General features: G+C 44.6%; 1 protein-coding gene across 2 annotated transcripts in view; it reads left to right on the plus strand.

The window, feature by feature from the left end:
* LOC126427905 (F-box/LRR-repeat protein 7-like) overlaps positions 1 to 9,481 on the plus strand; it is a 144,748-nt gene extending 135,267 nt beyond the window's left edge. For both annotated transcript variants that reach the window (XM_050089793.1, XM_050089792.1), the window contains exon 7: positions 9,031 to 9,481. In XM_050089793.1, the coding sequence (XP_049945750.1) occupies positions 9,031 to 9,241 (211 nt within the window). In that variant the 3' untranslated portion in view covers positions 9,242 to 9,481. The remainder of the gene's footprint in view (positions 1 to 9,030) is intronic.
* The last annotated feature ends 7,652 nt before the right edge of the window (positions 9,482 to 17,133 follow it).

Consider the following 17,133-nt stretch of genomic DNA (forward strand, 5'->3'; position numbering starts at 1 on the left):
CTTGTTACTCGAAACTGAGAGCGCCTTTCAGGCACAGAAACTGCTTCGAGCCACACTCCTGTACACGTTCCCTGTCCGGGTGGAGGCTCACCGAACTTTGAATTCGTCTCGTGGTGTGGTCTATACTAGATCCCTCGATGGATTGACTGACGAGGAGATTGTCTTTCCTCGCTGAGCGGGGCGTGACGGCTGTCCATAGGGTCATGAAAAAGGTCAACAATGACCTTGTACCGACCCGGACACTTTCTTGACCTTTGATAGTGTTAAGCTGCCATCATGCATCAAAGCGGGCTACGAGGTTATTTCTGTTCACCCCTATGTCCCAACACCTTCGCGCTGCTACCAGTGTCAGCGTTTCAATCACACTCGACAGTCTTGTTCCAATGCAGCTAAATGTGTCACTTGTGGCAGGGATGCCCATGAGGGTGACTGTCCACCTCCATCTCCTCGTTGTGTGAACTGTCAGGGTGACCATGCAGCATCCTCCCGCGACTGTCCTGTCTATAAGGAAGAACGCTGTATCCAAGAAATTCGGGTCAAAGAGAAAGTGTCCACCTCGGCTGCTCGCAAGCTATTGGCTAGTTAGGAAGCCCACGCTGCTCCCAGCGGGGAAATACAGTACTGTCCCCCGCCTCTTCTCGGACTACCAGGGAGGTGGCAACCCAGACATGCGATCTGACCTTCAGCACCACGGTCGTCCGTTCGGCCAGTGCTAAGATCGCGCGGTCAACATCTCCTCTTCCTCCCATCACCCCACAGACACCAGCCCCTTCATCAGCTTCTGCTAAGACGAAGACCCAGAAGTCAGATGCATGGGCCTTCAAGAAGGAACCGTCCCGTGCAGACTTCCTACGTACCTAGACCTCCCAGCCATCGACCGGTACTTCCACCAAACGACCTTCCAAGAAGGCTCATAGGAAGCACAGTTCTCTTTCTCCGCCACGGCACATTTCTTCTCCTGCGTCACCCAGCGGTTGCCGCCCCAGGCCGTCATCTGTTTTGCCTGGCCGCACCGCTGGTAGCCGAACATCTGGCCGTTCACCGGCGGAGGAAGCTCCCCCTCCCGGCCATCTTCCCAAGATGGCCGATGAACCTATAGACCCAGTGGACGAAGACTGTCCGCCTACTGATAGCGGCGGCAGTGCTCGCTCGAAGCCAGGCCCTCCGCGGCCTTCGAGGTGACCCCTTCTTTCATCTTCCTTTTCTTCTTAGATGGCACTTATTCACTGGAATATTCGCAGCATTCGCTCCAACCGAGAGGACTTGAAGTTGCTGCTCCGCTTGCACCGTCCGCTCGTCGTAGCCCTCCAGGAAACGAAGCTACGCCCATGCGATCAAATTGCCTTGGCACACTACACCTCTGTGTGTTTTGACCTACCCTCTGTGGTAGGTATCCCGACTCATGGAGGGGTTATGTTGCTGGTCCGGGATGATATTTACTACGATCCCATAACGTTGCACACCGGCCTGCAGGCGGTTGCCATCCGAATTACTCTCCCCATTTGTACCGTTTACACTCCATCATCATCTCCCGTTACCAGGGCAGACATGATGCAAATTATTGCTCAGCTACCTGCACCATTTTTGTTAACTGGAGACTTCAATGCCCACCATCCCCTTTGGGGCTCTCCAGCATCCTGCCCGAGGGGCTCCCTGTTAGCAGACCTTTTCAACCAGCTCAATCTTGTCTGCCTCAATACTGGCGCCCCTACTTTTCTTTCGGACACATCTCACACCTGTTCCCATTTAGACCTCTCTATATGTACTACCCAACTTGCACGCCGGTTTGAGTGGAATGCACTTTCTGATACATATTCGAGCGACCACTTCCCGTGTGTTATCCATCTCCTGCAGCATACCCCCTCTCCGTGCTCATCTAGTTGGACCATCTCCAAAGCAGACTGGGGGCTCTTCTCTTCCAGGGCGACCTTTCAGAATCAAACCTTCACAAGCTGCGATCGTCAGGTCGCACACCTCACGGACGTCATTCTCACTGCTGCTGAATATTCCATCCCTCACCCTACATCTTCTCCATGTCGCGTACCGGTCCCCTGGTGGACCGCAGCATGTAGAGACGCTTTACTTGCTCGTCGACGTGCTTTACGCACCTTTAAACGCCACCCTACAGTGGCGAATTGTATCAATTATAAACGATTACGTGCACAGTGTCGTCGTATTATTAAAGAAAGCAAGAAAGCCAGCTGGGCTGCTTTCACAAGCACCTTCAACAGTTTTACTCCTTCTTCTGTTGTCTGGGGTAGCCTGCGCCGGCTATCTGGCTCTAAGGTTCTCTCACCAGTTTTTGGCTTGACGGTCGCGAATGACGTCCTTGTGGCCCCTGAGGATGTCTCCAATTCCTTTGGCCGCTTTTTCGCAGAGGCTTCAAGCTCCGCTCATTACCACGCTGCCTTCCTCCCCCGCAAACAGGCAGAGGAGGCTAGGCCACCTAACTTCTGCTCCTCGAATCGTGATAGTTCTAATGCCCCATTCACCATGCGGGAACTCGAAAACGCACTTGGCCGGTCACGGTCCTCCGCTCCAGGGCCTGATTCTATTCATATTCAGATGCTGAAGAACCTTTCTCCTGCGGGTAAAGGTTTTCTTCTTCGTACTTACAATCGCATCTGGATTGAGGGACATGTTCCCGCATGCTGGCGCGAGTCTATTGTTGTCCCGATCCCTAAGCCAGGGAAGGACAAGCACTTGCCTTCCAGTTATCGACCCATCTCGCTTACCAGCTGTGTCTGTAAAGTGATGGAGCGAATGGTTAACTCTCGTTTGGTCTGGCTGCTCGAGTCTCGACGCCTACTTACCAATGCACAATGTGGATTTCGTAGGTGCCACTCTGCTGTTGACCATCTGGTTACCTTGTCGACCTTCATTATGAATAACTTCTTGCGGAAGCGCCCGACCGCGGCTGTGTTCTTTGATTTGGAGAAGGCTTACGACACCTGTTGGAGGGCGGGCATTCTCCGCACCATGGGGCCTTCGCGGTCGCCTCCCTCTTTTTATTCGTTCCTTTTTAATGGATCGACAGTTCGGGGTACGTGTGGGTTCTGTCCTGTCAGACACCTTTCGCCAGGAGAATGGGGTGCCACAGGGCTCAGTTTTGAGTGTCGCTCTCTTCGCCATAGCGATCAATCCAATAATGGATTGCCTCCCAGCTGATATATCAAGCTCCCTTTTCCTGGACGATTTTACCATCTATTGCAGCGCGCAGCGTACATGTTTCCTGGAGCGCTGTCTTCAGCGTTCTCTTGACCGTCTTTACTCCTGGAGTGTCGCCAATGGCTTCCGTTTTTCTGCCGAGAAGACGGTCTGTATTAACTTCTGGCGCTACAAAGAGTTTCTCCCACCGTCCTTACGACTCGGTCCTGTTGCTCTCCCAATCGTGGAGACAACAAAATTTTTAGGTCTTACATTTGACAGGAAACTTAGATGGTCTCCACATGTGTCATATTTGGCTGCCCGTTGTACCCGTTCTGTAAATGTCCTCCGTGTTCTCAGTGGTATGTCGTGGGGAGCGGATCGAACCGTCCTACTTCGCCTATATCGGTCGATCGTCCGCTCCAAGCTGGATTATGGGAGCTTTGTATACTCCTCTGCACGGACATCCATCTTACACCGCCTCAACTCCATACAACATCGGGGTTTACGACTTGCGATCGGAGCGTTCTATACTAGTCCCGTTGAGAGTCTTCATGCTGACGCTGGTGAATTGCCACTAACCTACCGGCGCGATATACTGCTTTGTCGGTATGCCTGTCGGCTACTGTCAATGCCCGACCACCCGTCTTATCGTTCCTTGTTTGATGACTCTCTCGACCGTCAATACGGGTTGTATGTCTCTGCCCTGCTACCCCCTGGAGTTCGCTTTCGTCGCCTCCTTCAACACCTTAATTTTTCACTCCCTGCAACCTTTCGAGTGGGCGAGAGCCACACGCCACCTTGGCTCCAGGCTCAGGTTCGCATTCACCTTGACCTCAGCTCGCTCCCAAAGGAGGTTACCCCCGGTTCGGTCTACCACTCCCGTTTTGTCGAACTTCGTTCGAAGTTCATTAATATGATCTTCATTTATACAGATGGCTCTAAGCCCAATGACGGGGTCGGGTGTTCTTTTATTGTCGGGGCACAAAGTTTCAAATACTGGCTCCATGGCCATTGTTCGGTCTTCACAGCTGAGCTCCTTGCCCTCTACCAGGCTGTTCTTTACATCTGCCGCCACCGACGTTCTGCTTATATCATCTGCTCCGATTCCCTGAGCGCCATCCAGAGCCTCAGTGATCCATACCCGGTTCACCCTTTCGTGCACCGGATCCAACGCTCTCTTCAGCAGGTGGTGGACGTCGGTTCTCCAGTTAGCTTTATGTGGGTTCCTGGCCATGTCGGTATCCCTGGGAACGAAGCTGCAGATGCTGTGGCCAAGGCTGCGGTCCTCCAGCCTCGGACAGCTTCTTGATGTGTCCCTTCGTCAGATTGTAGCAGGGTCATTTGTCGGCGCATTTTATCGCTGTGGCGTGCTGAATGGGCTGCACTTACAGACAACAAGCTTCAGGCCTTGAAACCTCTTCCCGCGGCTTGGATGTCCTCCTCACGCCCTTCTCGGTGGGAGGAGGTAGTTTTGGCTCGGTTACGAATTGGACACTGCCGGTTCAGCCATCGCCATCTACTGACGGCTGCGCCGGTGCCGTTCTGCCCATGTGGGCAATTGCTGACGGTCCGCCACATTTTAACGTCCTGTCCGGATTGTAACACACTGCGTCTTGATCTTGGCCTGCCATGTACTCTAGATGCCATTTTAGCGGATGACCCACAAGCAGCTGCTCGCGTTCTTCATTTTATCAACTTGACAACCCTCTCTAAGGACATTTGATTATGCTGTTTTTTTAATCCTATGCCTGTCAGTCTGTCTTTTATCGTGTTTTCCGTTTCGTTGCTGTTTTAAACTTGTGACTAGCGGTGCATTCCTAACGTAGTCTGGGCGCTAATGACAGTTGAAGTTGTGCGCCCTAAAACAAAAAAAAACACCGTAGTAATTGACAGGACATCATTGCGTGAACAGAAGTGGTATGTGTTGTTCCCCAAAGAAGTGGTCTCTGCTGCTGCTGATTTATATAAACAATTTAGAAAACATCTGGTAACCATCGTCCCCCACCCCCACTGCCACACTTTATTTTTTTTAAAGAATCAAACTTCCATGTATCAAATTGCTTTGTAAATGTGCTAACGTGTGAAGTATGTGGCATAAGGATGTAAAACTTGAAGAGGCTCCATTTTATGAGACAATAGTTTTCCACAAATCTCAGCATTTATGATGAATTGTGCATCCTACAGTGATATAATTTTCAAGGCACATTGACTGGCATATGTGGGTTGTTGTTGTTGTTGTTGTTGTTGTTGTTGTTGTTGCTGCTCTGGCCTTCAGTCCATGCTACTCCATCCTGTGCAAGCCCCTTCATCTCCTAATAACTGCTGAAACCTACATTCTTCTGAATCTGCTTACTGTATTTATCTCTTGATCTCCCTCCATGATTTTTACCCCTACGTTTCCTTCAAATACTAAACTGATGATCTCCTGATGTCTTAGAATGTATCCTATCAACCGATCCCTTCTTCTAGTCAGTTTGTGCCACAATTTTCTTTCCTCTCAAATTCTGTTCAGTACCTTGTTACTAGCTACGTGATCTGCCCATCTAATCTTCAGCATCCTTCTGTTGCACCACATTTCAAAAGCTTCTATTTTCTTCTTGTCTAAACTATTTATCATCCATGTTTCACATCCATACGTGGCTACACTCCATACAAATACTTTCAGAAAAGACTTCCTCACACTTAAATCTATACTTGATGTTAGCAAATTTCTCTTCTTCAGAAATGTTTTTCTTACCATTGCCAGTCTACATTTTATATCCTCTGTACTTCGGCCATCATCAGTTATTTTGATCACCCAACTAGCAAAACTCATCTATTACTTTAACTGCCTCATTTCCTAATCTACACTCATGCTCATAAATTAAGGATTATTGCAGAATGTGGTGCCACTAAGAGCTTAAGGAACACAAATGACACAGATCTGTAAGTCCACGGTATTGGTGATAAGTTGAGGAAACCGTCCCAAAACACATGTGCTACAAAACGCCACTGTTTCCTGTGCATGTACCCCGACATCAATATGCGATATGATCACTGTGCACACATACACAGGACGCACAACAGGTTGGCATACTCTGGATCAGGTGGTCGAGCAGCTGCTGGTGTATAGCCTCCCATTCTTGCACCAGTGCCTGTCAGAGCTCCTAAAGTGTCGTAGGGGTTTGAAGACGTGCAGTGATACGTCGACCGAGAGCATCCCAGACGTGCTCGATGGGGTTTAGGTCTGGAGAACAGGCAGGCCACTCCAATCGCCTGATACCTTCTGCTTCAAGGTACTCCTCCACGATGGCAGCTCGGTGGGGCCGTGCGTTATCATCCTTTAGGAGGAAGGTAGTACTCATGCACCCCTGAAAAGGCGGACATACTGGTGCAAAATGACGTCCCGACACACCTGACCTGTTACAGTTCCTCTGTCAAAGACATGCAGGGGTGTACGTGCACCAATCATAATCCCACCCCACACCATCAAACCGTGACCTCCATCCAGGTCCCTTTCAAGGACATTAAGGGGCTGGTATCTGGTTCCTGGTTCACACCAGATGAAAATGTGGCGAGAATCACTGTTTAGACTATACTTGGACTCGTCCGTGGACATAACCTGGGACCACTGTTCCAACGACCATGTACTGATTTCTTCACACCAGGCTTCACAGGCTCTCCTGTGACCAGGAGTCAGTGGAATGCAAGTTGCAGGTCTCTGGGTGAATAAACCGTGTCTGTTCAGTCGTCTATAGACTGTGTGTCTGGAGACAACCGTTCCAGTGGCTGCGGTAAGGTCCTGAGCAAGGCTACCTGCAGTACTCCGTGGCCGTCTGCAGGCACTGATGGTGAGATATCAGTCTTCTTGTGAGGTTGTACACTGTGGAAGTCCCGTACTGTAGCATGTGGACATGTTTCCTGTCTGCTGGAATCGTTGCCATAATCTTGAGATCACACTTCGTGGCACACGGAGGGCCCGTGCTACGACCTGCTGTGTTTGATCAGCCCTCCAGTCGCCCTAGTATTCTACCCCTCATAACGTCATCAATGTGTGTTCTTTGAGCCATTTTCAACACACAGTCACCATTAGCACATCTGAAAACGTCTGCACACTCACTCGCTGCACCGTACTCTGACATGCACCAACACACACCTGCGTGTGTGGACTTCTGCCAGTGCCACCATGTGATGACTGCAGGTCAAATGCTCCGCATGGTCATACCCTGAGATGATTTAAACCTGCAAACTGCCCACCAGAGCATTGTTTCACCATGTATTAGCATTAGCCTTAATTTATGAGCATGAGTGTAATTCCATCAGCAGCACTTGATTTAATTCCACTATATTATATTACCCTTGTTTTGCTTTTGTTGGTGTTCATCTTATATCATTCTTTCAAGACACTGTCCTTTCCATTCAGCTGCTTCTCGAATCCCTTTGCTGTCTCTGACAAAATTTAACAATGTCATCGGCAAACCTCAAAGTTTTTATTTCTTCTTCCTGGACTTTAATTTCAACACCAAATTTTTCTTTTGTTTCCTCTACTGCTTGCTCAGTGGAAAAAGTCAATAACATCAGAGATAGGCTACAACCTTGTCTCACTCCCTTCTCGACCACTGCTTCTCTTTGCCACCAAAATGTATTGTGAATTAAGTTAATAGTAAACACGAAATAAATTAAAATATTGTGCCTGGTGGTGAAGTTTTATTGCATAAGCAGTGAAAATGTAGCAGGCAATGAAGTTTCTTCCTTTCATTATTTTGAGGAGGTAGCATCAATGAAAAGAGGTTTTAAAATGGTTTAAAATTATGTGTAAAGTTTGTTGAAAGTCACTAAACTGGGCGAACATAGTCAGAGCAATTTGCATGCCACAAGTTGCGCTGTCTTAATGCTTTCATATTTGGCTTATTGTGTTAAACATTTGATGTGAGATTACACCATCTAGTAATTTATGACAGCAATTTAAATTTTTAAGTTCAGACAATAATTATATATAGTGTGAAAATCAAATTTTGGTTGCCCCTGGGAGTCATTAGATAGGCAGCCTGCAACTGGACAGAGTGGCAGTTCTAGCCATTTACTAACACGGACATCAGCACCCCTCTGAGGCTATTTTCAGATGGCACTATTGTGTAACACCTATTGAAGTTATCAGAAGATCAAAGCAAACTGCAAAATCATTTCGACAAGAACATTGCAATGAAGAATAATATCCAGTATGTCAAACTAGTCATTAATCTAACTTTATGAAGCACTGTTTCTCTAACTTTATGCAGAACCATTTACATAACTTTATGTAGAACAGTATTGTCTGTTTGTGAGTCCGAAAATTTCAAACCTGTTCAATTCAAATATTAGTGTTAAGGAGAATTTACTTCTGCCCAATTCCAAATATCCTGATTATTTTCTTGACATCCCATTTCTAACAGAGCAGCAAATAGTTCATAAATGTACTTGGCATGTGATGTTATAAGGAACAATGTGCAACAAATTACAGAAATTACCAGAGAAGAAAAGCTGCTACACACCATGTAATGGAGATGCTGAGTCGATAGGCACAACAAAAAGATTCGCACAATTGTAGCTTTCGGCCATAAAGGCCTTTGTCAGCAGTAGACACACACACACACACACACACACACACGCGCGCGCGCGCGCAAACGCAACTTCCACACACGTCTGCAGTCTCAGAGAACTGAAACCACACAGTTCTCTGAGACTGTGTGTGTGTGTGTGTGTGTGTGTGTGTGTGTGTGTGTGTGTGTCAGCATTTCCACTATATGGTGAGTAGCAACTTTCCTTCTCTTGTACTGTTACATTCCATCCTGGATTTTCCATTCTTTGAAATTACAGAAATACATGTGTCATTCTAATAAACTTTTTTTTCTGCATCTCCAGGGAGCTACGTGTGACATATGACAGTCAAGGTGAAAATGTTGTCACTGAACTGCAACATAAAATGCCTCATCTCAAGGTCTTCGAAACTTTCCGATATACAGACATAGGTGACATAGATAGAGGTGGTGTTGATGAGTATTATGTTGGTGGTGATTATCATTATGGTAATGGTGGCAATGATGATGACGATGATGATGACTATAATGGATGATGATGATGATGATTATGATTATGATGGTTATCATGATGATGATGATGATGATGATGATGATGATGGCGGTAAAATGAGGGATGAATTATAACTTTTGTTCACAAGTTGCAGATAGCAACATTGGGGCTATTGCACCGATGAAAATGAAATGACTGACAGAATATGCATTTATGATAATATTCTGTATGGAGTGCCTACTAGGTGTTGCCAAAAATAAAAAGTCAAGTTTTTGCACTCATACTTTCCTTATAATTGTTTATAGTTATCCAAAACTGGAATTTCTGTTCCCATATTTCCTTGTATGGTGGAGTCCACTGTTCCATTGGTTACTTCTCTTACTTTAATCCAATCTGGTAAGCTTTATAGACTGACAAGTAATGCCACAGAAGTTGACGACAGAGTGTTTAATAAGTGACTTCTTTCAGGTGTTATGTACATTGACTTTAAGATTCTTCTAAAGAATCTCGGCCTTTGCACCAATTAGCTCTATGTGGTCATTGCACTTTGTCATTCTGGACAGCTACTCCTAGGTATTATGTGGTTATTAGTGTTTCTAGTTATGTATCACTAATAGCATAATCAAACCCTAATATATCTCTTCTTACACTCATGTGCAATATCTTACAATTATTTAGTTTTGGTGTCAACCAGAGATGTGGCAGTATGTTGTCATAACAATGTGCACACTCAGTCTGATAATTAACTATTTAAACAACTGAGAATAATAATTCAGAAATTTAAGCTGTCGAAATATTAGTTTAGGCATGATTTTATTATAATAAGAATATTGAAAACAGCATAATGATCGGAGTACGTAGAATGAACATATTGAAGTTGTAATTAAGTGACGTCATAAGCACGTGACTGCATGTGAGATCGCTCTCTAAGTTTTTATATATTTTTAGGTTTCAGATACATATTTTAATGGTTTTTGTGATAATATTTACCATATAAGTGACTTACTAGTGGTTTCTTCATTCACCTCTGCCTTTCTTGTGTTGTGACCTGACATTTGTGAGTGTTTTGTATCAAGCAACTTAACTTCTTACCTGTGTTTACATTCCGCGCTGACCAGTTGCAGCTGTAGCGACGCATTGAAAGCTAAGTACTAATTAATTGTTTGTGTATAGTGGTTTATTTAGGAACTTAGTAGTCTTCAACCAGTGTTCTTGGTGTTTTTTTGGTGAAATAATTTCAGAAGAACTTTTTGTGAATTGTTTTCAGTCTCGTTACTGTGTCATTAGACGTCTGATTTTCTTTCTGTGTTAGTCTTTTGTTATATTCTCATTTGTTGTTGATTAATACTGTTAATAATAGTAGTTACTTCCCTTGTAGAGTAAGTTTGTGATTATTGCAGTCAGTTTTTTAACATCATCTTATTGTAGTAGCGGAACTTAGATAAAGTAGTTTTCTTGTTTCAATAACTGTAAAATTTTACCACGAGTGAGAAGTGTGGGCTTTGCCGTAGGTTCGTGAGTAGTGGATTGCGGTGAGAGACTTGTATGAAGTCTTTTCACTGGTGGGAACGCAGTGGGGAAGCCAGTGGGCATTCTGGTGAGATCCTCTCCTGGAACTGCAGGTTATGTAGCAAGAGTAAGTTGATAGAGGAGCAGGAACGTAAGATCTGTGCCCTTCAGGTGCAGTTCAAAAACACACAGGAGGAGCTAGATAGGATGAGGAGGGAGAAGGGGGTTGGGGAATGGGAGCTGGCTGTTGGCAAAAGATCTGCTAGGAGAAGGAGATTTTCAGATAGTTTTACTATTGGTGTTTGCAATAGATATGACCAACTGTCAGAGTCTAGTGGAGAGGAATCTCTAGTAGCTGTAGATGTAGGAAGTATGCAGCAGACCTCAGCAGTTATGGTGGCTAGGACAGTTGCAAAGTCGAAGGGAAAGAAGGAGGTTCTGCTGTTAGGTAGTGCTCATGGCAGAGGTGTAGGCCAGCAGTTACAGGAAGTGTTGGGGAGTGAGTACCAGGTCACCAGCATTGTGAAGCCTAATGCAGGATTGGCTCAGGTGACTGTTAACGTAGGGAGGTTATGTAGGGATTTTACTAAAGAGGATCAGATAGTGATTGTGGGTGAGGCTGGTAATAGTACAGGGCTATTACAAATGATTGAAGCGATTTCATAAATTCACTGTAGCTCCATTCATTGACATATGGTCACGACACACTACAGATACATAGAAAAACTCATAAAGTTTTGTTCGGCTGAAGCTGCACTTCAGGTTTCTGCCGCCAGAGCGCTCGAGAGCGCAGTGAGACAAAATGGCGACAGGAGCCGAGAAAGCGTATGTCGTGCTTGAAATGCACTCACATCAGTCAGTCATAACAGTGCAACGACACTTCAGGACGAAGTTCAACATAGATCCACCAACTGCTAACTCCATTCGGCGATGGTATGCGCAGTTTAAAGCTTCTGGATGCCTCTGTAAGGGGAAATCAACGGGTCGGCCTGCAGTGAGCGAAGAAACGGTCGAACGCGTGCGGGCAAGTTTCACGCGTAGCCCGCGGAAGTCGACGAATAAAGCAAGCAGGGAGCTAAACGTACCACAGCCGACGGTTTGGAAAATCTTAAGGAAAAGGCTATAGCAGAAGCCTTACCGTTTACATTTGCTACAAGCCCTGACACCCGATGACAAAGTCAAACACTTTGAATTTTCGGCGCGGTTGCAACAGCTCATGGAAGAGGATGCGTTCAGTGCGAAACTTGTTTTCAGTGATAAGGCAACATTTTTTCTTAATGGTGAAGTGAACAGACACAATGTGCGAATCTGGGTGGTAGAGAATCCTCACGCATTCGTGCACCAAATTCGCAATTCACCAAAAGTTAACGTGTTTTGTGCAATCTCATGGTTTAAAGTTTATGGCCCCTTTTTCTTCAGGACACGTGGATCTGGACATGCTGGAAAATTGGCTCATGCCACAACTGGACACCGACAGCACCGACTTCATCTTTCAACAGGATGGTGCTCCACCACACTTCCATCACGATGTTTGGTATTTCTTAAACAGGAGATTGGAAAACCGATGGATCGGTCGTGGTGGAGATCATGATCAGCAATTCATGTCATGGCCTCCACGCTCTCCCGACTTAACCCCATGCGATTTCTTTCTGTGGGGTTATGTGAAAGATTCAGTATTTAAACCTCCTCTACCAAGAAACATGCCAGAACTGCGAGCTCGCATCAACGATGCTTTCGAACTCATTGATGGGGACATGCTGCGCCGAGTGTGGGAGGAACTTGATTATCGGCTTGATGTCTGCCGAATCACTAAAGGGGCACATATCAAACATTTGTGAATGCCTAAAAAAAACTTTTTGAGTTTTTTTATGTGTGTGCAAAGCATTGTGAAAATATCTCAAATAATAAAGTTATTGTAGAGCTGTGAAATCGCTTCAATCATTTGTAATAACCCTGTATTGATAGGGATGGGGCCCTTTGATTGTGGCACCATACACAATCATTAACCTGGCTACAGGGAGGTAGGGTGCCCTTCCCTATTCCTCCACTGGCGTAATTCCTGCCTGGCGCGTCCACGTCGTGGGGGTGGGCATCCTACACTTCAGTAGGCCGGAGTGCTAGGATGGCTGAGTTCAGGCAGGGACCCAATCCCATGGGGTATAACACGGAACCCGTGCCCAGGGTTACGAGTGAAGATCTTAATGGCAGCCACGGCGGAGAAGGAAGACTTCGGAACGGCGTAGCTGGTAGATGAGGCAACCCTCCTTTCTGGGGATCAAATGAGAAGGGAACCACTGCCTTGTGGTGGAGGAGAAACTCCAAAGGCTAAGGGAGACAACCCCAACAGAAAATCCTTCCTTGCGTTAGGCCTAGCAAGCCAGTAGGAAAGTCTTCATATGTTGCTTTCGAAACACAGACGAGCCTCGGAACGAACCACTCAGGATTTGACCCCACTGCTTCTTCAAGTACTGGTGAAAATGATGGGAGACCTGATGATATTCATCAGTACAAGAAGATGAAACCAACTGGACTAAAAAATAACCTAAATATTGGCACCCTTAATATATTAACCCTCAATGGAAAAATGGAAGAAATGACAGATGTATTAACAGAGAGGAAGTTGGATATATTGGGATTAAGCGAAACAAAGTGGAAGGGAAAAGGTGAGAAGAATTTGAGAGGAGGAGGAAAACTGTACTGGAGTGGGAATAACAGGTATGGAAGAAATGGTGTGGCAGTGATGGTGAATAAGAATGTACAAAGCTGTATGGAAAACGTGAGATATATATCAGACAGGATCATAATCTTAAACCTGAGATTCCAAAAAGAAACACTGAAAGTAATCCAGATTTATGCACCTCAAGTGGGATGTAGCGAAGAAGAGAAGATGGACTTTGAAAATGTGTTAGAAAACCATATAGAGAGTGCTAATATAGTGATGGGAGATTTTAATGCACAGGTAGGCAAAGACAGAAAGGGATTTGAGCAAGTATTGGGATGTTTTGGATATGGAGGCAGAAATGAAGAAGGGGAAAGACTCCTGGATTTGTGCCAGAGGAATGGAATGAAAATAGCAAACAGCTGGTTTATGAAGAGAGAAAGTCATGTTATCACCAGATACAGTTGGGATGGAAGAACGAAGAGTATAATTGATTATATTCTAGTAGATAGGGAATGGGGAGAGAAAGTAACAAATGTGAAGGTAATTCCAAGTGTGAGTGCAGATGGAGACCATAGATTACTGGTGGGACAATGGAAAATGAATCAGTGTGTGAAAAATAGAAAACAGAAGAAAGTAATGAGGATACGGGATTGGAAATTGAAGGAGAGTGAATGTGCTGAGAAGTACAGAGAATTAATAACACAAAAATTTCCAAAAGAAGTTTTCTGCGATGTAGAAAAAAAATGGAGTTTATTCAAAGACACTTTAATCGAAGCAGCACAAAAAGTATGTGGCAGAACATCTGGAAAGGAAAAAAAAAAGATAGACAAGTTGGTGGGATGATTCCACAATCCAAGCAGTTAGAAGAAAAAAATGGAGCATGGAGAAAATGGTGGAAAACTAAAAATGACGAAGACCATAAAAGATATATAGAGGAAAAGAAGAAGTGCAAAGAAATAGTGGAAACAGCAAAGAAAAAGGCATGGGAAGAGTTTACAAAAAAACTTGAAGAAGATGTGAAGAGCAATAAGAAAATGTTCTATAAAATGATGAAAAATAAAAGGAAGGCTTCTGAAGTACCAGTAAAGATGGAAACAGAGGACGGTGCCATTATTGAAGATCCAGGGAATATAAACGATCTCTGGAAAGAACATTTTAAGAAGCTGTTAAATGCTGAGGAGCAGGTACATGAGGAAACAACAAATAATGAAGAAATTGAGAGAAGTTGGGAAGCAGAATTAGGACAAATTACATGGGAAGAAATGGAAAAGCTGTGAAGAAGATGAATGGGGGGAAAGCCCCAGGACCTGATGAAGTATCAGTGGACATGATAGGAGCAGCAGGTCCAGTGGGAATGCAGTGGCTGTATAGAGTACTATCAAGCGTGTGGAGAAATAGTAAAATACCTGACGACTGGAGAAAAGGAGACATTGTTTCCATCTTCAAGAAAGGCAATAAAAGACTGTGTAAAAACTACAGAGAAATAACCCTCATGAGTCATACAGCCAAGATTTTTGAAAGAATTTTACTAAATCGAATAAGTGAAAAGATAGAAAAGGAGCTGAGCGAAGAACAGTGTGGGTTTAGGAAAGGAAGGAGCACGATCGACCTGATATTTTCTATCCGTCACCTGATGGAAAAAAGTTGGGAGTATAACAAGAGGGTGATAATGGTTTTTATAGACATAGAAAAGGCATATGACTCAGTTAACAGGGAAAGACTCTGAGACGAATTGAAGAAGATAGATATAGAAGATGGATACATTAATGTTATAAAGACAATGTACAGAGGCCACAATTGTAGAATTAGAACACCATTGGGGAACTCTGAATACTTCGAAATAAGACAAGGACTTAAGCAAGGAAGTATTCTATCTCCTGCACTTTTTAATGTTGTGATGGAGGGAATGAATAGGGCAGTTAAAGATATAGTAAAAGAAAAATACAAAAAGATGATTTTTGCAGATGATATGGTAATATGGGGTGATAAAGAGGTAGATGTACAGTTACAGCTTGATGCGTGGAAGGAAATAATGAAAAGGTATGGATTAAAAATAAATAAAGATAAGAGTGAAGTAATGGTATTTGGAAGGGAGAAAGGAATCAATGGAAATATTACCTTGAATGGAGAACCCCTCAAAGTGGTAGAAAGTTTCACTTATTTAGGGAGTGAAATATCTAGGGATGGAAGAATAACTAACGAAATTAATAGGAGGTTACAGAAGGGAGGCAATTTCTAACAAACAATAAAACATCTGATTTGGCATAATGAAGTTTCAGAAAGAGCAAAACTCCTTATGTATAAGAATTATTACATCCCTATTGTCACCTATGGTGGAGAAACATGGACAATGACAGAAAGGGACTGGAGCAGACTGCATGCAGGGGAAATGAAATTTCTCAGAGCAGTTAAGGGAAAAACAAGAATGGACAGAGTAAGGAATGTAGAGATTAGAAAGGACCTCAAACAAAAAAGCATGAGAGAAGAAATTGAAAGAAAGAGATTAAGATGGTATGGCCATGTTAAGAGGATGCATGGGCAGAGACTCCCCAAAATTATGGAAGAACTAAAGATGGATGGGAAAAGACCTAGAGGGCACCCAAGAACATGGTGGAAAATGGGAGTGAGAATATCTGTTGAAAGGAGAGGTGTGACCTGGCAGCAAGTGGAGGAAGAAAAGTGGTGGGAGGACCGAGCCAAATGGAGAGGATTCGTCAGCACCCAGACCCGGCAGTAGCTGGAGCGGGATTCGTATACAGATAGGGATGGCGGAGTATGACATAGATGGTGACCTGGAAAAGATAGCCACTCAGACTGGCAACATGACTGTGCATTTCGTGGCACTGTTTCAGCGTCACCGTCGGCCTCATCTTAATACAGCCGTCAGGCGTAATAACATGAGACTTGGGGGTGCGCTGATGACAGAAAGCATGAGTCACATTTCAGTGGTGTCGGTGGAGTCTATCAGCAGGACGGGTTTCACTAGACATGGCCTGCACCTCAACACGTATGGGAAGGGGAGATTGGCAAAGCTTATAGGTGACAGCATAGGTGGGGGTGGTGGGATCACTCATGGGAAAATTCCTGTAGTAGTGGGTGTTAGAGCTGCACCTTTTCTAGACTGAAGTCAGCTGGTAGGTATTCCTGCTAAAGCGAAGTCTCTCTCCCAAAGGAACCACTTTCGACAAAGCTTAGGTATCCAAGTAATGAGGGAATTAGTATATTTCATCAAAATATACAAGGTATTAGAGACAAAGTTAAGTGAACTGCTTATAGATGTTGACTCTGAAATTATTGTTATATCTGAACACCTCTTAAATAAGGAAATAATTCAGAGGCTTCCTTTTCCAGGATACAGGTTGGCTGGCAGCTTTTCTGGGAGCTCTTTGTGGTGTGGGGGAGTAGCCATGTATGTGAAAAACGGCATCCCATTTGAGTCAATTGATGTTTCAAAGTACTGCACTGAGAAGGTGTTTGAATGTTGTGCAGGTGTGGTTAAATTTAGTGGAACTAAACTTCAAACTGTTGTTATTTATAGATCCCCAGACTCCGATTTCACAACATTTTTGCTAAAGCTAGAGGAGGTTCTTGGTTCACTTTATAGGAAATACAAAAAGTTAGTTATATGTGGTGACTTCAATATTAATTGTATAAGCAATTGAGCAAGGAAAAGGATGCTGGTAGACCTCCTTAATTCATATGATCTTATGCAAACCGTATTCTTTCCAACGAGAGTGCAAGGGAACAGTAGAACAACCATAGAC

The sequence above is a fragment of the Schistocerca serialis genome, chromosome 12, assembly GCF_023864345.2.
Source record: "Schistocerca serialis cubense isolate TAMUIC-IGC-003099 chromosome 12, iqSchSeri2.2, whole genome shotgun sequence".
Taxonomy (NCBI): Eukaryota; Metazoa; Arthropoda; class Insecta; order Orthoptera; family Acrididae; genus Schistocerca; species Schistocerca serialis.